The 25,208-nt window shown below is 38.3% G+C and overlaps 1 protein-coding gene across 3 annotated transcripts in view; it reads right to left on the reverse strand.

Annotated features, from left to right (window-relative positions):
- Nucleotides 1–25,208, reverse strand: part of LOC102956603 (complement factor H-like) — a 200,018-nt gene that overhangs the window by 28,044 nt on the left and 146,766 nt on the right. For 2 of the 3 annotated variants that reach the window (XM_042976096.1, XM_042976095.1), the window contains exons 4-5: nt 7,532–7,726; nt 6,942–7,118 (exon numbers count right to left, since the gene is read on the reverse strand). The exons of the other annotated variant lie outside the window; for it this stretch is intronic. In XM_042976096.1, the coding sequence (XP_042832030.1) occupies nt 6,942–7,118; nt 7,532–7,726 (372 nt within the window). The remainder of the gene's footprint in view (nt 1–6,941; nt 7,119–7,531; nt 7,727–25,208) is intronic. 3 annotated transcript variants of the gene reach the window in all.

Here is a 25,208-nt window from a genome sequence, read left to right on the forward strand (position 1 = left end):
TTGATTGTGCAGATTGCTTTGGGTTTTGTAGACATTTTAACGATATTTGTTCTTCCAGCCCATGAACATGGGATGCCTTTCCATTTTCTTTGTGTTGTCTTCAACTTCTCTTATCAGTGTTCTATAGTTTTCAGAGTACAGATCTGTCACCTCTTTGGTTAGGTTTATTCCTAGGTAACTTATTATTTTTATTGCAATTGTAAATGGGACTGTTTTCTTAATTTGTCTTTCTGCTACTTTATTATTGTTATACAGAAATGCAACAGATTTCTGTGCATTGATTTTGTATCCTATAGCTTTCCTGAATTCACTTCAGTTCTAGCACGTTTTGGTGGAGTCTTTTGGGTTTTCTGTATAAAATATTATGTCATGTGCAAATAGTGAAAGGTTTACTTCTTCCTTACCGAGTTGAATGCCTTTTATTCCTTTTTGTTCTAGTTGCTGTGGCTAGGACTTTCAGTACTTTATTGAGTAAAAGTGGAAGAGTAGACCTCCTCGTCTTGTTATGTCTTGTCTTGTTCCTGACCTTGGGAAGAAAGCTCATAATTTTCCCCCATTAAAGATGATGTTAGCTGTGGTTTTTTTCATGTATAGCCTTTATTATGTTAAGATATGTCCCCTCTAACCCTACTTTGTTGAGATCTTTTATCACGAATAGATGTTATAGTTTGTCAAATGGGTTTTTTGGTATATGTTAAAATGATCATATGGTTTTCATCTTTTCTTTTATGGCTGTGATTTGGTTGATGTGATGTATCACACATTGATTGGTTTGTGAATATTGAACCATCCTTGCAACTCAGGAAGAAATCACCGGGTATAAGTCGTGAACAGACATGACTTGATTGTGGGGAATAATTTTTTAAAATTTATTGTTGGATTCGGATTGCTAGTATTTGTTATGCATTTTCGCATCTATACTCATCAGAAATATTGACATATACTATAGTTCTCTTATTTTGTGGTGGCTGTATCTGGCTTGGTATCAGGGTAGTGCTGCTTCATAGAATGAATTTGGGAGTTTTTCCTACTTTTCTTTTTTTTTTTTTTTTTTTTTTTTTTGGAGTAGTTTGAGAATAGGCATTAACTCTTATTTATTTATTTATTTATTTATTTATTTATTTATTTATTGCTGGTAATTGATCTGTTCAATTTTCTTTCTTTCTTCCTTTTTTTTTTTTGAATATAAACATGGCAAGGTTTATTTGGGGAACTCCCAAATTCTTTTTTTTTTAATATGAAATTTATTGGCAAATTGGTTTCCATACAACACCCAGTGGTCATCCCAAGAGGTGCCTTCCTCAATACCCATTACCTCTCCACCCTCCCTTCCCTCACACCCACCATCAACCCTCAGTTTGTTCTCAGTTTTTAAGAGTCTCTTATGTTTTGGCTCCTTCCCTCTCTAACCTCTTTTTTTTCCTTCCCCTCCCCCATGGTCTTCTGTTAAGTTTCTCAGGATCCACATAAGAGTGAAAACATATGGTATTTGTCTTTCTCTGTATGACTTATTTCACTTAGCATAACATTCTCCAGTTCCACCCACGTTGCTACAAAAGGCCATATTTCATTCTTTCTCATTGCCACGTAGTATTCCATTGTGTGTATAAACCACAATTTCTTTATCCATTCATCAGTTGATGGACATTTAGGCTCTTTCCATAATTTGGCTATTGTTGAGAGTGCTGCTATAAACATTGGGGTACAATGCCCCTATGCTTCAGCACTCCTATATCCCTTGGGTAAATTCCTAGCAGTGTTATTGCTAGGTCATGAGGTAGATGTATTTTTAATTTTTTGAGGAACCTCCACACTGTTTTCCAGAGCGGCTGCACCAGTTTGCATTCCCACCAACAGTGCAAGAGGGTTCCCGTTTCTCCACATCCTTGCCAACATCTATAGTCTCCTGACTTGTTCATTTTAGCCACTCCGACTGGCGTGAGGTGGTATCTGAGTGTGGTTTTGATTTGTATTTTCCTGATGAGGAGCGACACTGAGCATCTTTCATGTGCCTGTTGGCCATCCGGATGTCTTCTTGAGAGAAGTGTCTATTCATGTCTTCTGCCCATTTCTTCACTGGATTATTTGTTTTTCGGGTGTGGAGTTTGGTGAGTTCTTTACAGATTTTGGATACTAGCCCTTTGTCCGATATGTCATTTGCAAATATCTTTTCCCATTCCATTGGTTGCCTTTTCGTTTAGTTGATTATTTCCTTTGCAGTGCAGAAGCTTTTTATCTTCATGAGATCCCGATAGTTCATTTGTGCTTTTAATTCCCTTGCCTTTGGAGATGTGTCAAGTAAGAAATTGCTGCAGCTGAGGTCAGAGAGGTTTTTTCCTGCTTTCTCCTCTAGGGTTTTGATGGTTTCCTGTCTCACATTCAGGTCCTTTATCCATTTTGAATTTATTTCTGTGAATGGTGTAAGAAAGTGGTCTAGTTTCATCCTTCAGCATGCTGCTATCCAGTTCTCCCAGCACCGTTTGTTAAAGAGATTGTCTTTTTTCCTTTGGATATTCTTTCCTACTTTGTCAAAGATTAGTTGGCTATACGTTCGTGGGTCTAGTTCTGGGGTTTCTATTCTATTCCATCCGTCTATGTGTCTGTTTTTGTGCCAATACCATGCTGTCTTGATGATGACAGCTTTGTAGTAGAGGCTAAAGTCTGGGATCGTGATGCCTCATGCTTTGGTCTTCTTCTTCAAAATTACTTTGGCTATTCGGGGCCTTTTGTTGTTCCATATGAATTTTAGGATTGCTTGTTCTAGTTTCGAGAAGAATGCTGGTGCAATTTTGATTGGGATTGCATTGAATGTGTAGATAGCTTTGGGTAGTATTGACATTTTGACAATATTTATTCTTCCAATCCATGAGCATGGAATGTTTTTCCATTTCTTTATATCCTCTTCAATTTCCTTCATATGCTTTCTATAGTTTTCGGCATACAGATCTTTTACATCTTTGGTTAGATTTATTCCTAGGTATTTTATGCTTCTTGGTGCAAATGTGAATGGGATGAGTTTCTTTATTTGTCTTTCTGTTGCTTCATTATTAGTGTATAAGAATGCAACTGATTTCTGTACATTGATTTTGTATCCTGCGACTTTGCTGAATTCATGTATCAGTTTTTGTTCCTGTTCAGTATTTGTTCCTGTTTCAGTTTTGGTAGTTTATGTTTCTAGGAGTTTATCCATTTATTCCAGATTGTCCAGTTTGTTGGCATATAGTTTTTCACAATATTCTCTTACAGTTGTTTGTATTTCTGTGGTGTTGGTTGTTATTTCTCCTCTCTTATTTGTGATTTTATTTATCTGGGTCCTTTCTCTTTTCTACTTGATACGTCTGGCTAGCAGTTTGTCATTTTATTAATTGTTTCAAAGAATCTGCTCCTGTTTTCTTCGATCTGCTCTGTCGTTTGTCTAGTTTCTATATCATTTATTTCGGCTCTAATCTGTATTATTTCCTTCCTTCTGCTTTTTGGCGTTTTGTTTGTTGTTGATTTCTAGCTTAAGTGCCAGGTTAGGTTGCTTATTTGATTTTTTTCTTGCTTATTGAGGTAGACCTGTATTATGATAATTTCCCTCTTAGAACAGTTTTGCTGCATCCCACAGGTTTTGAATTGCTATGTTTTCATGTTCACTTGTTTCTATGTAATTTTTTTCCTTTTATTTCCTGGTTGACCCATTCATTGTTTATTAGCGTGTATTTTCACTTCTGTGTATTTGTGTCCTTTTCAGATTTGTGTGTGTGTGTGTGTGTGTGTGTGTGTGTGTGTGGTTGACTTACAGTTTCATAGCACTGTGTTCTGAAAAGATTCATGGTGTGACTTTGATCTTTTTGAATTTGTTGAAGCATGTAATATTTATACACCCAACTTGTGACTCCACAACATAAAAGTTGTATCTTCTTGTTGGGTTGTCCCCTTTATTATTATGTAGTGTCCTTCTATGTCTCTTATTACATTCTTTGTTTTAAAGTCTACTTTCTTCAATATAAGTATTGCTACTCCAACTTCTTTTCACATCCATTTGCACAATAAATATTCTACATCCCCTCACTGTCAATCTCCAGTCAATCTGTAGTTGTCTTTTGGTCCAAAATGATTCTTTTGTAGGCAGTATACAGATGGGTCTTGTTTTTTTCATTCCGTCACCCTATGTCTTTTGATTAGAGCATTTAAACCGCATACATTCAAAATAATTTTTGACATGCATTTATTTTCATTGTATTACTTGTTTTGTGGTTGTTTCTGAAGATTTTCTCTGATCATTTCTTCTCTTTCTCTCTTTCATGGTTTGATGGGGGTTTTTTAGTGATATTTTGTTTTTCTCTCTCTTTATTCTTTGCATATTCATTAGTGATTTTTGATTTGTGGTCACCATTAGGTTTGTATATAACATTTTTTGTATATAGCAGTCTTTATTAAGTTGGTGGTCATAAGTTTGAACCCAAACACTACTCCTCTCTTCTCCAGGTATATGGTGTCATATGTTATATGTTACATCCTTTTATTCTGTGAGTTCCTTGACTGAAATTTGTTCACAGAAATATTCATCTTGAGTGCTTTTGTGTTTCCTACCTTCATACTGTCACTTTTGGTCTCTCCTCTCCACTCAAAGAGTCCTCCTTAATATTTCTTGCAGGTCTGGTTTAGTGGTCGTGAACTTCACTGGTTTTGTGTGTCTTGGAAACTCTCCTATTATGAATAATAGCCTTGCTAGATGGAATACTCTTGGCTGGATAGAGTACGTTTCCCATTCAGCACTTTGAATATATCATTCCACTCCCGTCTGGCTTGGAAAGTTTATGCTGAAAAATGCTCTCATGGCCTTATGGGTTTTCCCTTGCATGTGACTGCCTTTTTTCTTTCTTTCTTTCTTTTTTTTTTTTTTTTGTCTTGCTATTATAATTTTTTCTATATCCCTATGTTTTGCCAATTTAGTTACAATATGTCTTGGTGTGGTTTGCATTTGTTGATTTTATTGGGGGTTCTCTGCCTTCTGTATCTGGATATCTGTTTCCTCCTTCACATTAGGGAACTTTTCTGCTATTAATTCTTCAAATAAATTTTCTGCCATGTTTTTTCTTTCTTCTTCTTCTGGGACTACTCTAATATGAATGTTGTTATGTTTGATGGAGTTCTGACTCCCTGAATGTATTCTTATTTTGCACCATTCTTTTTTCTCTTTGTTTGGCTTGATTACTTTCCATTACACGGCCTTCTAGGTCATTAATTTGTTCCTCTTCTTATTCCAGCCTGCTGTTCATTCCATCAAGTGTGCTTCTAATTTTGTTTGGTGAATCCTTTATCTCTGCTATGTTATTCCTTATCTCTTTATTAAGAGTCTCACTCATGTCTTCCACTTTTTTTTCAAGTCCAGTGAGTATCTTCATAATTTTTACTTTAACTATCTATTAGGCATGTTACCTATATCTGTTTCACTTAGATCTCTGGCATTGGCCTTGTACAGATCTTTCATCTTTCACAGATCATTCTTCTGTTTTCGCATTTTGTCTAAGTTTCTGTGCCTGCTTCTCTGTATTAGGAAAGTCAGCTACTTCTCCTGTTCTTGAGGCTAATGGCCTTATGAAAAAGAGGTTCTGTCGTGCCCTGAGGTGTCCGCGATCCCTCTTCCCCAAGGCCTGGCACTTCAGGGAGTGTCTCCAATGTGTGCTGTGTTCACACTGCTCTTGTGTCCTGATTGCTTTGTCCTTCATGCCCCTCATCTGCAGAGGCTCTCTTTGCCTGTGTGGGCAGTGGTTGGTCTCTGGCCTGAATGTGGTGAGTTTTAACTTGGTGTGCTCTGGTCTGCTTGTGAGATGAGACTTCTCGCCACTGCTGCTGGAATCATGGCACCCCAAACACCCAGGTTGGGAGATGAGGTGTGGGCAGGGATTTGGTCTGGGCTTTTGGGGTTGGGGGCCACCTGTGCTGGGACTGAGGCCAAGTGTGACTGGGAAGGGTGATTCCACTGGAGCATGGGGAGGCAGGGCTTGGTAGAAGCAAGTTAGAGAGCAAGTGTGGGTCCTGTGCTGGTTCCCAAAGGTGACCATGTCTATATGCTGAAGGGCAGGGGAGGGAAATGGTACCTACCAGTTCCTTTGTTCCCAGAGGGGTCTCTGTGAAGGCTGCCTTTCTGCAATATTCTCCAAGGTGAGCAAATAACCTCCCCACTGTGTTCTCCAAGTGCTCTTCAGATTGCTGTTTCCATGCTGTATATCCACAGGCTCTTTGCTTGCCTTTTCTCCAAGAGCAGCCTCAATGCTGTTTGAACTCTCCCAGGGCCAAGTACGCTGTCCTTATAATACCCTAGGCTTTAAGCCCCACTGATTGCAAAGCTCACAAAATTTGCCCCCTCGCCCTTTCCAAACCAATTGCTATGGAGATTCGTTTTCTCGTGTGTGCTCACCTGTGTTTCAGTGTGTCTCTCACCATTCCCTCTGACCACTACTCCTTTCCCACCTCAGTGTTCACAATCTGTTTCTTCTCAGTTTGGGAAAGAAAACTGAATCTCTACACATCTTACTTCCTTGATATGGCTTGTTCTCTACCTTCAGTTGCAGAATTTGTTCTGCTGGTCTTTAGGTTAATTTCTAGGGTATTTAGGATGATTTGATAGTTATCTAGGTGTATTCATGGGATGAGGCAAGCCTAGGATCCCCCTACACCGCCACATCTACCTCCTTCCTCTTGTGTCACCCTATATTAGAGGTTTCTTCCTTGTACTTCCATTACTGTTTTCTTGACTAATGCCTATCAGTAAACATTTATTTTGCTATACATGTATCAAGAAATTTGTATATCCACTCATACACACTTGGAAAAAAGAAAACTAAGTAGTTCCATAGGGGAGATAAGAAAGTTGTTATAGATATTTTGTTACAGTCCATCTAGATGAGGGTTAGAAAAGCATAGTACACTGGGATCTCAGATCATTTACTTACTGAGAGGAATGCATTCAGGAGGAGGGAACCAGCCATCCTCTGTACAGGTCATTACAGTCTGCTCATTTTGAAGACTGTGGCCAGAATTGCAATTAACGCTTACATTTTCACCTTGTACATATTTAACTCCTTGTTTTGGATACTCTCCATTTTTCAAATGATTGAAGATACATTGTCCTAAAAATAATGAAAATAAGAAACAAAAAAAATTTAAAACCCATAAGTTCAGTGAAAAGAGCCAATTAAAAGTTATTTGTACAAAATTTAAACTCATGCATAAGTATCCAAAATTAAAGCTACTACCAAATGCTGGAAAAAAAATCAATGTTAAATATTATTTATCTTCAGGTTTATAATTAAGTCCTTGTAAATGATATAGTTATTTTCAGAAAGCCTCTATCTTTATCTTTAGTGTGATTTTTATGAAGAACTCTTCATAAAAGGAAAAACTCATATTGGTATTTTTGCTCATAACATTCATCCTTTGGCTTTATGTTAGTCATACTAAGCTTCATTGTATTCACTTATGTGTTTTCCCCCCTCTACTATTTGAAATATTTATACATATACAATTATAAAGGTTGACTTACTGCGGCATGGTACTGCTGGTGACCATCCTTCTTGTGTGCAATGAATATGTTCCCAGGGCTTTTGTGAAACAGTCACAAAATTTTGATCACAGGAATACCAATATTTTTCTCCTACACGTACTGGAAAGTTTTGTCTATAGTTACTTTCATGGTGTAGACTACCATGTTTTATTTCTGGAAAATCACAACGATACCCTTGCAATAAAAACAAAACAAACAAAAACAGTATAAATGATGTTTTACCTTAAGAAAAAAAATCAGATGGGAAATGAATTGTTTCACTGATGAATTATATCCTCTTATTAGTCTAATTTCACTCATTGCATCAGGTTTTCTAGGACAAGAGAAGTTATAAAATTCAGATGACTGGGATATGCTAATGAAGTTAAAATTATATCTTGTGGGTCATATGATATAGAAACTTGTATGAAGACTCTTCATAAATAAAACTCTACAGATCTATTTGGGTATGTATATGATCCACCGACTATGTATATCCTAGCCCTGGTATGTAAATGAGCAACTTGTTCGAGAGATGAAAGTATAGATTTTATTCCTAAGATCATCTATCTTCTTTATTTTCTTTTCTGCTCTCATCAGAAATCAGAGCCCTGCCTTTTCTTCTCAGACCAACTCAGTGTAGGGAAACAGTGCGGTTTTTTTTTTTTAGATAAACATTCATTAATTTACTTTTCTATTTATTCAAATAGTGTAAGAAATATAGAGAAACACATTTTCCATTCATCGCATTATACAGAAAACTAACCTTCTAATTAATGCCTGAAACCAATCATCAAGGAAAGTTTTCATTTAATCAGACAAATGAACTAGGACTATTTCTTAATATTCAAATAGTTAAGATTAGAGTAAACATTTGATTGTTATTTCTAATATTAATTGGAGAATGCGGTGTTTTAAAGTATGTCACATGTGTCTCAGAATATATATAACATATATTATGTACATGAAGTGATTTAAAATGTCATTCATAGTATGTCATAGTATATAAGGTTTATATGGCACACATATATGGCATATATATCATATATAATGTGGCATATGTTGTAACATGTACACATCATATATATGAGGTGTTTGTAACATGTCATATATATCATAATATATATATATATTTTTGAATACAAGTGAACATTTAATGCAACCATAGTTCAATTCTTTTTAAACACCAAAATGTCGTATTGTAATTGAGGTATAATATAATTGCATTTTATTGAGTTTCTTATATATGGAATATTTTTGACACATGTTTAAGTGTTATGCTGTTTATAACACATTTATATATAATATTTCCCAGAAAAAATTTCCGTTTTCATTTGATGATTTAGAGATAATCTAGTACTTTTAATACCATACCAGTATTAGTTTTTTCCCCACAAAATGATTCTATTACAAGAACTGTTGTGCAACACACGAAAAAAAGTTCCAAACACACACACACACACACACACACACACACACACACACACACACACACACCCCAAGTATTCATTATCATCTTCATCTTCCTTTTTTTTTTTTCAAGGTTTATTTACTTATTTTGAGAGAGAGAGAGAGAGAGAGAGAGAGAGAGAGAGAGAGAGAGAGAAAGAGACAGAGCATGAGCAGGGGAGGGGCAGAGAGAGAGGGAGCCTGAAGCAGGCTTCAGGCTCCGAGCTGTCAGCACAGACAGCCCCACAGATGTGGGGCTCAAACCCAGAAACCGTGACCTGAGCCGAAGTCAGACGCTTATCCGGCTGAGCCACCGAGGTGCCCCTCATCTTCATCCTTCTAAAGTACACTGGTAACATTTTCTTTCTTGTTTGATTAAAGTTTCCAGTAGTTTCAGCAGACTTATGTAGATTATACACCTGGAATACTTGAATATACTGATGTTTTTCTTTAGTAAAGATTTGTATATGATACCTTCTCTAGATATAGATTCTTGGCCTCCAGTTTATAGCTCTCATTGATAAATTTTTTCCACCACATTTTTGAAGCTTCCAATATTGAGATCAAGTGTTCATTTAGTCTTATTCCACTTAAGTAACCTTCTAGGTATTTTTCTCCACTACTCTTTGACGATTTAGATGAACTTCTCTTTATCCTTGGATGATGAATTTCATCATGATACATCCCAGATGAGTGTCATTTAACAATCATTCTACCTTGCGCAAACTTCACTGTTTGGATTTGCAAGAGTAGAGTCTTAAAGAACTCAAATAAATTGGTGTAAAATTGTAAAGGAGAGATTTGAACCCTGGTGGTCTGATTTTAGAACAAATCTGGTTATCCACCTATTATGGGTTTTCAAAGGATATCAGTTAGGAGTTAAGATGGTGGAGAAGTAGGGGGACCAAGACTTCACTTGTCCTTGTTTGAACTTGTTTGAACACAGCTGTTTTGGGGTCAGAACACTTGGAACACCCAGGAAATCTATCTGCAGAGTGACAGAAAAATCTGCACAGGTGGAGGGAGACAGCTTGGTGGGACAGAGGTGCTTGTATGCAAACTGAGGGAGATGAAACAGCATGGGCGTGGAAGGCAGGGATCCATAGAGAGAAAAAAGGGAGAGAAAGAGAAGCTGTGGATTGCCCTAACGTAAGTTAGGACAAGAGAAAAACCTCCAGATCACGGACTGGGGAATAAGAAATATGGAGAGTGCCAGTCTTTACTTTGAAAACAGCCAAAGGAGCTGAAGATCAGAGTTTTCAAAAGTGTGTGCCATTCTCTGGACCAAAGCCACTGTCACGTGCATGTGCCTGGGGAGGAGGAGAGCAGTGGCAATCTCAGGGGCACACTAGGAGAGAACAGTCCCCTCCGTCGAATACTGTGGGATATATTGCACCCTCAAAGACAAAAGACCCTGCAGTCGTCAGCCATATTAGCAGTGCAGAATGGCACTACCCCAGAACCAAGTGCCTATGGTGCAGGATCCATTACTATATCGGGTTTTGAATCCCAGCTGAGCACCTAGAAGTGTGGGAGAAGTGTGGAGCAAGACAAGCCACCTGCCTGCGCTACTGTGTGAGGCCTGCCTGAACAGTGTGGTTGAGACTGGGGTGTCATCATTTTCTTCCCCATCACCAACATGGTGGGGCTTCAGGGAAAAAGACCCCAGCACAGTCGTGATCTGCTTACATGAAGCCCCACCCCTGTGTGCCCGAAACTGCTCATCTACTGGAGCAGAACTGACACTGAGTGAAACAGATGACCTCTTCTCCGGACCAGCACAGCCGTAGGTCCCAGACACCAACAGACAACTGTCCTGCAGTTGTGTATGTTAGTCTGTTGCCCTTTTTTCTTTTCTTTTCGTCTTTCCTTTTCTTTCCATCTCTTGTCTTTTCTCATCATTTCTTTCAATCATCTTCTTTTTTTCCCTTTGGAATCAGGCTCTTAGTTTCTGATTTGATTTTTGGTCAATTCTTATAAATATATATATTTTGTCTTTTCTCTATTTTTCTGCTTTGTTTGTTTGTCTGTTTAATCAAGCATTTTTACTTTATTTTTTTACAGTTTTTCTATATCTCCTTCTTTCTTTTCCTTTCTTTCTCTCTGGATTAAGCCTTATAGCTTCTTTGATTCTCTGCTTGGTCCTTTTTTCAGACCTTTCATTTTTTTCTTTGTATGGGATTAGGTCCCCTGCCCTCTCATCTTTCTAGGGATACTTCAATGAAAAATCAAAGCACCCCTGGTGGAGGGTCTAAACTATCCACCACTGCAAGTAAGGAGGAGCCTTATAGAAGACTGTTTGGTGGGTTACAGCAACCAAATACACAACAAAGGAGGGCATGCAACACACTCCAAATGCAATTCCTGAAGTGCCAGGCCCTGGACAGTGTATGACCCCTTTTAAATATAGTTCTCACAGGTGCAGGACATATAACAAACTATTAAAACACATAAGGACAGAAACCAGGCCAAAATGATGAGATGGAAGAATTCTCCTGAAAAGAAATTCCAGGAAGAAATGAGAGCCAGGGTAGACATGTAAGGGCAGTAACAGACCTATCCACTGAAACTTGGCAGGCCAGGAGGGAGGGTAGGAAACATTAAATGTGCTGAATAGGAAAAATATGCAGCCAAGAATCAATTATCTGGCAAGGCTGTCATTATAATTGAAGGAGAGATAAAGGCTTTCCCAGACAAAAAATAACGAAAGGAGTTCATGACCACTAAACCAGCCCTGTAGGAGATTCTAAGGGAGACTCTGTGAGTGGAAAGCAGCAAAGACTACAAAGGACCAGAGACATCACCACAAGCACGAAACCTACAGGTAACACAATGACACTGAATTCGTATCTTTCAATAATCACTCTGATGTAAATGGACTAAATACTCCAATGAAAAGACATAGGGTTTCACCACGGGTTAAAAAAAAAAAAAGATCCATTTACATGCTGCCTACAAGAGACTCATTTTAGTCCTGAGGACAACTGCAGATTGAAAGTGAGGGGATGGAAAACCTTGTGTCATGGTACTAGATGGCAAAAGAAAGCCGCAGTAGCCATACTTATACCAGACAAACCAGATTTTAAAAGAAAGACTGTAATAGGAGATGAAAAATAGCATTTTATCATAATTAAGGGGTCTATTCATCAAGAAGAGACAACAGTTGTAAAAATCTATGTCCCCAATGTGACAGCATCCAAATATATAAATCGTGTAATTACAAACATAAATAAATGTATAGATAATAATACCATGTTTGAAGGGGACTTTAGTACTCCACTTACAGCAATGGACATATCATCTAGGCAGAAAATCAATAAGGAAACAATGGCTCTGAAGGACACATTGGACCAGATGGACCACTTGGACATTCTCCAAAATAGATCACATACTGGGTCACAAAACAGAATATATAAAAGGACTGAGATCATACCATGCACATTTTCGGATCACAATGTTATGAAGCTTGAAATCAACCACAAGAAAAAATTTGGAAAGCCCCCAAATGCGTGAAGGTTAAAGGACCTCCTACTGAAGAATGAATGAATCAACCAGGAAATTAAACAAAAATTTAAAAAATATATGCAGGTAAATGAAAATGAAAATACGACAGTTCACACCCCTTGGGATGCAACAAAGGCAGTCCTAAGAGGAAAGTATATTGCAGTTCAGACCTATTTCAAGAAGCAAGAAAGGTCCTAAATATACAACCTAACCTCACACCTAAAGGAACTAGAAAGGCAGCAGCAATGAAAGCCCAAAGCCAGAAGAAGGAGAGAAATAACAAAGATTAGAGCAGAAATAAACAGTATACAATCAAAAAAAAAAAAACCTTAAAAAACAAAAAAAACCACATTGGAATGGATTAATGAATGTAAGAGTTGATTTTTTGAAAGAATAAACAAAATCGATAACCCTGTAGCCTGACTTCTCAAAAAGAAAAGAGAAAGGACCCAAATAGATAAAATTACGAATGAAGGAGGAGAGATCACAACCAACACCACACAAATACAAACAATTATTGAAGAACATTATGAAAAATTATATGCCAACAAACTGGACAATCTGGAAGAAGTGGACAAATTCCTAGAAACTCACACACTACCAAAATTCAAATGGGAGGACATAGAAAATTTGAACAGACCCATAAGCAGTGAAGAAATTGAACTGGTTATCAAAAATCTCCCAACAAGTAGGAGTCCGGGGTTAGATTGCTTCCTAGGGGAATTCTACCAGACATTTAAAGCGGAATTAAGACCTCATCTCAAGTTGTTCCAAAAAATAGAAATGGAAGGAAATCCTCCAGACTCATTCTATGAAGCCAGCATTACCTTGACGCCCAAACCAGACAAAGGCCCCACTGAAGAGCAGAATTACAGGCCAATATCCCCGATGAACATGGATGCAGAAATTCTCATCAAGATACTAGCAAATTGACTTCAACAGTGTATTAAAACAATTATTCATCATAATCAACTGGGATTCATTCCTGGGCTGTAGGTCTGGTTCAATATTCACAAATCAATCAACATCATACATCACATTAACAGAGAAAAAGATAAGAACCATATGCTCCTGTGAATAGATGCAGAAAAAGCATTGGACAAAATATAGCATCCTTTTGTAATAAAAACACTCAAGAAAGTAAGGATAGAAGGAACATACCTTAACATCATAAAAGCCATATATGAAAGGCCCACAGCTAATACAATTCACAATGGGGAAAAACTGAGAGCTTTGCCCCTGAGATCAGGAACATGACAGGGATATCCGCTGTCACCCCTGTTGTTTAACATGGTATTAGAACTCCTAGCCTCAACATTCAGACAACAATGCAAAATAAAATGTATCGAAATTGGCAGACAAGCAGTCAAATTTTCACTCTTTGCAGATGACATGACACTCTGCATGGAAAATCCGAGACACCCCACCGAAAAACTGGTAGAGCTGATACATGAATTCAGCAAATTTTCAGGATATAAAATCAATGTACAGAAATCTGTTGCATTTCTGTACACCAATAATGAAGCAACAGAAAGGAATTGATCCCATTCTCAATTGCACCAAGGACCATAAATTACCTAGGAATAAACTTAACCAAAGAGGCAAATTATCTGTTTGCTGAAAACTATAGAAAATTGATGAATGACATTGAAGAAGACACAAAGAAATGGAAAACATTCCATGCTCATGGATTAGAAGAACAAATATTGTTAAAATGTTGATATTACCCAAAACAATCTACACATTCTAGCCATCTCAATCTAAATGGCATCAGCATTCTTCACAGAGCTAGAAGAAATAATCCTAAAATTTGTATGGAACCACAAAAGATCCTGAATAGCTGAAGTAATGTGGAAAAAGAAAACCAAAGCTGGAGGCATCACAATCCCAGACTTTAGCCTGTTTTACATAGCTGTAATCATAAAGACAGTATGGTATTGGCACAAAAACAGACGCACAGACCAGTGAAATAGAAAAGAGAACCCAGAAATGGACATACAAATTTATGGCCAACTAATCTTTGACAAAGCAGGAAAGGGTATCCAATGGAATAGAGATAGTTTCTTCAGCAAATGGTGCTTGGGAGAACTGGACAGCAACATGCAGAAGAAAGAAACTGGACCACTTTCTTACAACATACACAAAAATAAATTCAAAATGGATGAAGGACCTAATGCTAATGTTAGGTCAGTGTTAAACAGGAATCCATCAAAATCCTACAGGAGCAAACAAGGCAGCAACCTCTTTGACCTTGGCCATAGAAACTTCTTACTTGACATGTTTCCAAAGGCAAGAGAAATAAAAGCAAAACGGAACTATTGGGACCTCATCAAGATAAAAAGCTTCTACACAGCAAAGGAAACAATCAACAAAACTAAAAGGCAGCCGACAGAATGGGAGAAGATATTTGCAAATGACATATTGGATAAAGGGCTAGTATCCAAAATCCATAAAGAACTTACCAAACTCAACACCTGAAAAACAAATAATCCAGTGAAGAAACAGGCAGGAGATACAAATAGACACTTTTCCAAAGAAGACATCCAGATGGCAAACAGACACATGAAAAGATGCTCAACATTGCTCATTATCAGGGAAATACGGATCAAAGCCACACTGAGATACCACCTCATACCAGAGTGGCTAAAATTAACAACTCAGGAAACAACAGATGTTGGCGAGGATATGGAGAAAGGGGAACCCTCTTGCACAGTTGGTGGGTGTGCAAATTGGTGCGCCACCCTGGAAAACAGCGTGGAGGCTCCTCAAAAAATTAAAAATTGAATTACCCTATGATCCAGTGCTTATACTACTAGGAATTTATTCAAAGGACACAGGAGGGTTGATTCATAGGGCCACACGATAGCAGCACTATCAACAATAGTCAAATTATGGAAAGAGCCCAAATTTCCATCACTGATGAATGGATAATGGAGACATGGTATATTTACACAATGGAATACTACTCGGCGATGAAAAAGAATGAAATCCTGCCATTTGCAACAATGTGGATGGAATCAGAAGGTCAGTCAGAGAAAGACAGATATATTATTTCACTCATACGTGGAAATTGAGAAACTTTACAGGTGACCATCGGGGAAGGGAAGGAAAAAAGAAGATACAAACAGAGGGGAAGGCAAATCATACGAGGCCCTGAGATAGAACCTGAGGGTTGATGGAAGTGGGGGGTTGAGAGGATGGGAAAAATAGGTGGTGGGCATTGAGGAGGGCACTTGTCAAGTGAGGAGTATTGGGTGTTGTATGTGAGTGATGTATCAAGGGAATCTACTCCTGAAGCCAAGACTACTCTGTATGTTAGCTGACTTGTTAATACTAATTTTAAAAAATGGCATTAATTAAATAAAACAGTCCACTGAGATTTGTTTTCAAGAGGTATACAAAGGGGGTAAAATTAAGGTAGGTATTATTATGACAGGCTTGAATCCCTTTGCCATATTCTTCTCTCATCTGGGCATACTAAAACATGTTTTACGCTTTTAGAATATCATCTCTGAAGCAAATATAATATTTCATATATGGTCTGATCAGCACTGGGATGGGCAAAATTTAGAACAGCCTCATTCTACCTTAGATTTCTATCGATGCAGGGCGTGGTCTCATTAACAGTAGTGGTGGTTCTGTCATAGTTTTGACTCAAACTGATCTCAAAATTGATTAAAATATTCACCAACTTTTAAAATTCTTTCTAATCTGTCTGTACTTGTACATCTGATTCCTTTGACTTATACCCAGGATCTTATAGTTATCACTACTAAATGTCACATTATTAGATTTAACAGAGGATCCTTTTTGAATGATGAATCTGTGCTAATGCAGATTCACTATCATGACCCCCTGAATAATCCCACTTGTGAATTTGTACTGTGTTTCCCCTAAATCACTAAACTACCTGATAACACAAAGGAGTAATGAAATAGGCTTGAGAACAAAGTCCTGAATCTGATACTCGGGTAAGTTTACTTAACGAAGTTTCAAACTATCTCATAAACCATCTAACTGGTCCATTTCCCCATCTTGTCCACAAGAACTTCATAAGGCCCCTTCTGGAATAAACTTGGTGAGATCCAGATCCAGTTGAGCTGATCTACCATTTCCATAAGCCAACCAGAAACACGATTAAATATTTTCTTTATGGAAGTGGTTCAAGATGGAGAGGTAGGAGATCCTGAACACACCTCTTCCCTTGGACACACTGAATCTACAGTTACATACAGAGTAATTTTGTGTGGGGGCAAAAGAAAAAAAAACCTCTCCAAAAAATAACTGAGTGATTCCTACACACTGGGCAAATGAGAAAAAGCTCACATCAAAGTAGATGGAAGAAACTGAGATACGATCTGACCCTAAACCTCATCCCCAGCATGATGACCCACAATTGGGAGGGAATTCAAAACCCCAAGCTTCTCCCTGAGGAGTGAAGTGTCTGAGCCTTACATCTGGCACCCTGATTTTAATATCTACACCTGACAGACAAGCCCCCAAAGCATCTAGCTTTGAAAGCCAACAGGGCTTGTGTCCACAAGGACCCACAAGCTACAGCTAAGTGAGAAACAGCTCTTAAAGGGTCCACAGGCACTCACCCACCCCAGGGTCCAGCATAGAGGAAGCCACCTGAAAAGTGCCCAGACTTTCTGTGAAAGAGCCTTATTTGCCTACCTTAAGGCTCCGCTCTGAGGGGTAAGCATTTAATGTAAAACACATCTAGGGGCTTAGTAAAACTCTCCTCAAAGACAGAGACCAGCAGTCACCATCTTTATGCTCTCCTTTTGCCTCATTGGCACAATTTGCTAATTGCTCCCTGGTATCTCCAGGAAAGGAGCTTAGACCCTCCTCAGACACTCTCTGAATTTTGCAGCCACCACCAAGGAGATACCCCTAGATCACATGGCTGTAGTGGCTAGTGGGTCCTACAGGACTGTAACAAATAAAGAAAGACTTATTAACAGGCCACCACCCCCAAGGCACAGGAGAGTGCCCAGACTGAAGCACCCACCTTTCTCTGGAAAAGGCCAATCTGATTAATCTTTGTTGCTGTGGCCTGAGGGCAGACTTCTAATTAAAAAGACAACTGAGGGCCAACCATAATCCTCTACAGGGAACTTGGAGAATAGGCACTATCTTCAGGTCCTCCTTCTGCTGCGCTGCAGGGCACTGGTAACTCCTGGAGGGAAATCTGGACAAAGATCTGGTGCCCCAGCTTCTATGTCCGGTGCACTGGATTTCGTGGCTGCCACCCAGGGGACATTCTTTGATCTAATGGTCCGTGGGGTTTGTATTCACGGTTCCCATGGGACTGCAAAAAGTTCAGCGCTGGCCACCACCGCAAGGGCACACTGTATATACAGACTGAACTATACACTCAGTTTTTTCTACGAAAGAGGCCTGACAGCCTTTCCCGGAATTTTGGCTTGAGGAGCAGACTTGAGGCTTGGCACACATCTAGGGGCCTACTTAGGTGTGCTCTGGGGATAGAGGCCACTGGAGGCCATCCTTGTGATCTTCTTCGGCTTCGCTCTAGGTCAAAGGTATCTCTAGGAAAGGAGCTTATGCTTTTTTTATGGTGCCCTCGCTTCTGTGGTTGTCAGGCAGGACTTACCTCTAGATTGCCTGGCTCTGGTGGTGCGCTCTGCTTATGACTGTGGGTCCCCCAGGACTGTAACAGACGGAGAAAGTGTTCTTGACCGACTACCACCCCAGGGCGCTGCAGAGAGGCAGGAGAATAAAGAATATACTTTTTCTGTGAAAGAGCCCTAGCAGCCTGTCTTGGGGCGCCTGGGTGGCTCAGTCGGTTAAGCGGCCCACTTCGGCTCAGGTCATGACCTCGCGGTCCGTGAGTTCGAGCCCTGCGTCGGGCTCTGTGCTGACAGCTCACAGCCTGGAGCCTGTTTCAGATTCTGTGTCTCCTTCTCTCTGACCCTCCCCCGTTCATGCTCTGTCTCTCTCTGTCTCAAAAATAAATAAACGTTAAAAAAAAAAATTTAAAAAAAAGACCTTGCAGGTGCCAACCTGAGGCCCTTTGTTGGCAGGGAGAGTGGCATTATTCCGGAACCAGGCTCACGCAGAGCGGGATACGAGGTGCTGGAGGAGACTGTGGAGCAGGACAGGTTGAATGCCCACGCTACTCTGTAAGGCGCTGCCTGAACTGCACGGTTTGAGACACCCCCTGCGGGGAGGAGAGACTGGGGTGTTGCCATTTTTCTTACCAACACCAACATGCTGGGGCTTCAGGGAACAGGACAGTGGCTCCACTGGGAGCCTACTTACATGAACTCCAGCCCCTCCGTGCCTGTAACTGCTTATCTACTGGAGCAGGACTGACACTGAGTGAACCGCAGGGGCCAGATTCCAGACCAGCACAGCCACCAGTCCCAGGCACCAACAGACAACTGTCCTGCAGTTTTGTATATACGGACGTTAGAATCATAAAAATGAATCAGTGATATACAAGATAAACTTATGGAAAATAATGAAGCTGAAGAGAAGAGGTAAAGAAAAATATCAGATCATGAATGCAGACCTAGGGAACTCAGTGACTCCATAAATCATAGTAACGTTCGTATCATAGGAATCCCAGAAGAAGAGAAGGAAAAGGGGGCAGAAGTTTCACTGGAGGAAATTATAGCTGAAAACTTCCCTAAACTTGGGAAGGAAACAGACATCCAATCCAGGAGGCACAGAGAATTCCCATCAGAATAAACAGGTCATGATCTCAGGGTTGGGAGATCAAGCCCCATGTCAGGCTCCTCACTGGATGTGGCGCCTACTTAAGATTCTCTCTCTCTTCCCTTTGTCCCTCCCCTGACTCCCATACACACGTGCTTTCTCTATTTCTAAAAAACAAACGAAAAAAACACTCAAACGAAGAGAGATAGAGGGAACATACCTCATTATCATAAATGCCACATATTCTCAATGAGGAAAAACTGAGAACTTTTCTTCTATGGTCAGGAACAAGATAAGGATGACCGCTTTCACCATTGTTACTTAACATAGTACTGGATGTCTAGTCTCAGCATCAGTCAAGAAAAAAAAAAAAAAGGAAAGTAAAAAAGAAAGAAAAAAAGGAAGGAAGGAAGGAAGGAAGGAAGGAAGGAAGGAAGAAAGAAAGAAAGGCAGGCAAGGCATCCTAATCAAGAAGGAAGAAATCAAAGTTTCATTATTCACAGACAACATGATAATCTACATAGAAAACCCAAAAATCTCCACTAAAAATTTCAGGAACTGATACACAATTCAGTAAAGTTGCAGGAAACAAACTCCATGCAGAGAAGCCTGTTGCATTTTTACATACCAATAGTGAGAAAGAAAAATGAAAGAATTCATTTCCATTTGAAATTTCCAAATGAAAGAATTTCATTTCCAAATGAAAGAATTCACTCCATTTATATTTGCACCAAAAACCATAAGATACTTAGGAAAAAACCTAATCAAAGAGGCAAAAAGATCTGTACTCTGCAAACTACAGAATACTGATGAAAGAAACTGAAAGCAACACAAAGAAATGGAAAAATATTCCATGCTCATGAACTGGTAGAACAAATATCATTAAAATATCTATATCACTCAAATCAATCTACACATGTACTGCAATCCCTATCAAAATACCACCAGCAGTTTTCACAGAGCTGGAACAAACAATCCTAAAATTTGTATGGAACCACAAAAGATTCCAAATAGCCAAAGTAATCTTGAAAGAGAAAAGCAAAGCTGGAGGCATCAGAATTCCAGACTTCAAGCTACATTACACAGCTGTAGTCACCAAGACAGCATAGTGCTGGTATAAAAACAGACACGCAGATCAGTGGAACAGAACAGAAAACTCAGAAACGGACCCACAACTATATAGTCAACTAATCTTTGACAAAGCAGGAAAGAATATCCAATGGAAGAAAGTCTCCTCAATAAATAGTGTTGGGAAAACTGGACAACAACATGCAGAAGAATGAAACTGGACCACTTTCTTACAAGGTACACAAAATATATTCAAAGTGGATGAAAGACCAAAATATGAGATGGGAAACCATCAAAATCCTAGAGAACACAGACAGCAACCTCTCTGATTTGGGCCATAGGAACCTCTTACTGGATACGTCATCAAAGGCAAGGGAAACAAAAGCAAAAATGAACTATTGGGACTTCATCAAGATAAAAAGCTTCTGCACAATGAAGAAAACAATCAACAAACTAAAAGGCAACCTTCAGAGTGGGAGAAGATATTTGCAAATGACATATCTGATAAAGGGTTAGTATCCAAAATCTATACAGAACTTATCAAACTCAACACCCAAACAAATAATCCAGTTATGAAATGGGCAGAAGACATGACTAGTTTTCCAAAGACATACACATGGCCAACAGATACATGAAAAGATGCTCAACATCACTCATCATTAAGGAGATACAAATCAAAACCACGATGAGATACTATCTCACACCTGTCAATGGCTGAAATTAACAGCACAGAAAACAACAAGGCATTGGCAAGGAGGCAGAGAAAGGGGAACCCTCTTGCAGTGTTGGTGTGGGAATGCAAACTGGAACAGCCACTCTGGAAAACAATATGGAGGGTCCTCAAAAAGTTAACAATAGAACTACCCTACAATCCAGCCATTGCACTGCTAAGTATTTAACAGAAGGATACAAAAATGCTGATTCTGAAAGGCTACATGCAGCTTGATATTTACAGCAGCATATCAACGATTAGTCAAACTATACAAAGAACCCAAATGTCCACTGATGGATGAATGGATAAAGAGATGCAGCACACACACACACACACACACACACACACACACACACACACACACACACTGGAATATTACTCAGCCATCAAAAAGTATGAAATCTTGCCATTTGTAATGCACCGACAGAACTAGAGTGTATTTATGCGAAGCAAAATAAGTCAGTCAGAAAAAGACAAATACCACATGATTTCACTCATATGTGGAATTTAAAAAATGAAAGAGATGAACATAGGAGGAAAAAAAGAGAGGCAAACCATAAAACAGACTCTTAAGTATAGAGAACAAACTGAGGGTTGCTGGAGGGGAGGTAGGTGGGGAAATGGATTACAAGTAATGAATACTGAGGAGGGCATTTGTTGTGATGAGCACTGGGTGTTATGTGTAAATGATGAACCACTAAATGCTACTGCTGAAACTAATATTGCAGTAGATACTAACTAACTGTAATTTAAATAAAAACTTTAAAAGATAGAATGATTACATTTAAATAAAAACTTTAATTTAAAAAAACACTTTGAAAGATAGAATGATTACATTAGGTCTCCAATGATTACTTTTAAAAATGGCAAATTCAAAGATACTTATCACCAGACATATTTATTAGTATTACTTTCACTGCATAACTCCTTTCTTTACTTGGTTTTATGACAATGGCTTAACATTCTATTCTAGAATTTCTTTTTAAAAGGTAAGGGGCAAATAATCAACAGAGGTGAAGACCATCATGGAACCCATCTCTGATGAACATGTTTCACATTTCATACACGCTCCATATAAAACTAGACTTTTCTGTAGTAAATAATACTTGTGTGAGATTTCATATGCAGTAATTTCTCTTTGATGTTTTAGCACATTTTTAGCACATTTATGTTAGGGAACTTTTAATAAATGATTCTACATTAATTTTGATTTTTAGAATTTAAGTAAACATTCTGTTTCTCCACTAGATGGTGCTAACATCCTGTCATAAGACAACACAAACCACTTCTCTGGATTCCCCCCTCTTCCAAAGAGCCAGATTTTTTTTGTTGTTCGTTTTTAAATTTAATGTTCATGATGAAGATTTTATGCTTAATTGCAGGCTAATATGTGTGTTTTTCATTTCAGAAATTCAAATCCACTTCATGGCATTCTGGCTATTGGAAAAATAAGTTAATTTTCAAACACAGATGCCAATATTGTGAGTACAGAACTGTTTTTTAGTAATATGTTAATATTTTGATAAACACAGTTCCTATCCTATTAAGCTAATGCAAGGTAAAGGTAATAAAGTTTTATCAATTAATTTATTTCATTTAAATTATTTTTTGAACTAATCGGCCAAGAGTAATCCATCTTCAAAACATTTAAAGTAATCAATTCACACACACACACACACACACACACACACACACACACACACACCACTAGCCCATTAGCTAGCCTGAGGCAAATGCCTTTTCCTCAGGTTATGTTTCAAAATAATACATTTATACCATCTGCTCTTGAATTTTCAAATTTGGTTAATTGCTTTTAACAACCAGATGGGAAAGACAAATATACACACCTTTCACATAATCTTCCTAACAGCTTCTCACAATTTTTACTATGTATATATGTTTACTATAGTATAAGTATTCTCATATTGATTACCCTTTTTACTTCAAATAACTCTTAAAATTATGGTGCTTTTTCCATGAACTTTGAATGGCATCTCTTGACTGTACGAAAACAGTGTCACGACCCCCTACTCCATTGCCCCATTTTCCAGTGCCATCTCCAAAATCTGAGTTGTGATTATGACCATTTGCCACCTTCACTGTGACACAGTCTGCTAGCTAGTCTGCAAGCCTCCATTCTCCACGGGGTTACATAGGATTTTTTTTCCAAAATTGGTCATGTCACTCTTGTGATTAAAATTCTTTGCTGAATTTTCCTTTCATTTGTAAGACATTCTAAACCTAATCAAGAAAACCTCAATCAAATGTATACCAGACTGCTTTGGTAGAGTAAGGTTGGTCTCTTTGTACAATTACTCTATTTTTCTAAAATTATTTTGAGAAAAAAAGAATAGGAGATACTACTTTTTAAATAGCTTAATTCTAAACTCAGTAGGCATTAGAACAGATTCTAAAGCCAAACTAAAAATCAACATCGAAAAAGTAAATCAAATGGACAAAATGGAAATGGCAAAATAGATATTTTATGTTAAATTTCTTTCCTATCTTCTCATTGGTATATATGAATATTAGTTACATATACATGTACATGATATGATCCAATTAGTCTTTCAAAATACGATATATTCAGATTATTTTACAAATAACATGAGGATAAAGATATGTGGCAAATAATATATACACGTCTATAAATAAAGTTATCGGTTGCAATGAAGTTTTTAAAAATATAAACTCTAGAAAAAGCAGAGAGAGATTATATTATACTATTGAGGCATTTGAAAAAATAAACTTATGCTTAAATATTTTCTTAAATATGACTATGCAATTTCCTCTTGAAATTTTAACAGTGTAAAGACCATGAAGATAATTACAGGATTATGGAAAGCAAATGGGAGAACAGGTCATAGCTATAAGAAATTGGGCAGAATACAAGTATGCCATAATTAGGATTGAAGCAAGTTACTATCAGGATACAGCCTGAATATATCACTGAAATCAAATTTCTTGAAATGTGTAGTATTTGGATCGCTACTACCTAATGCCAATTATTGTTCAAGTCAAAATGGTAGCTTCTTAAAATAAGTTGTTAGTATATATTGACTGGTTGCTATAAAAAAGGAGCTTAGTTGGAGGGAGACATTAAAATAAGGACGTTTAAAAACTGTAGCAGGAATGATTCTGCATCTGAATAATTATCATGTCAATCCTGAGGATAAGGATTAAAAAAGAAAAGAAGAAAAACAACACACACTATACCCAATTTCACCTGTAGTACTTCTGGAATTGTAACTGATGGAAGATTTAGAAAGGTGGGGATGATTTCAATCCTCCATTTTTACAGATCTACTATCAGTCTTTTGTAAACACAACTGATGTTTCCTCAGTCCTTTTTTTTTTTTTTTTTTTTTTTTTTTATGGAGGGGGCAGGAGTAAAAGGAGACAGAGAGAGAGAGAGAGAGAGAGAGAGAGAGAGAGGGAGAGAGATTGAGAGAATCCCAAGCAGGGTCCATTCCCAGGGTGGAGCTCCACACGGGACTCGATGTCAAGACTGAGATCATGACCTGAGCTGAATCAAGAGTCCGATGCTTAACCAATTGAGCCACCCAGGAGCCATGTTCCTCAGTCTTGAATGTCCTCCTCCCTGGCATCCTTATTTCCATGACTCCCATCCAACCTTCAAAGCCTACCCAAGATGCCATCGTGACCCTGACAGATTTGGCTCTCTTCATTCCACCTCTTACAAACTCCCCAACCTGATCCCACTCCAAACTCATTGCAACTTGGATTTCTTGCCTCCTCTAAATGACCCTGTAGTCTCTCTTTTCCTTGTCTCCATCACAATGCTTTATACAGTAAAATACAATATGTTGACGAAATACAATAATCATTCCTTTTGTTTTCCCCACTAAATGGCCTTTTGGTAAATGCTAGTCCTAATGCCTGGCACTTAGCAGGCACTTAAAAAGTGACCATTGGATGGGCAAATAAACGAATGAAAGAATGAATGGATGAATATGAAGCTCTTTTGGAACCTTTCCATTATATCTGCAGATTGCAGGCAACCCATGGGAAGAGCACAGTGGACGGCAACCAATGTAAAAGGTAAGACATGAGAACACATGTACAGTGATCTCAAAGCTCTATTGCATGAACCCAAGAAACTCTGCTATCTGTAACTCCATTGTACCTCTTGTCTACGTGTCTTAATTTTGAATGTATGCCATAATTTTGAAGTCAGGAATCATTTTAATTTTGTTCAAAAAGGCTGTGGGGAGCCTTTGAAGGAACAATTCTATAATC

This window comes from Panthera tigris, chromosome F3 (assembly GCF_018350195.1).
Source record: "Panthera tigris isolate Pti1 chromosome F3, P.tigris_Pti1_mat1.1, whole genome shotgun sequence".
In the NCBI taxonomy this organism is placed as follows: domain Eukaryota; kingdom Metazoa; phylum Chordata; class Mammalia; order Carnivora; family Felidae; genus Panthera; species Panthera tigris.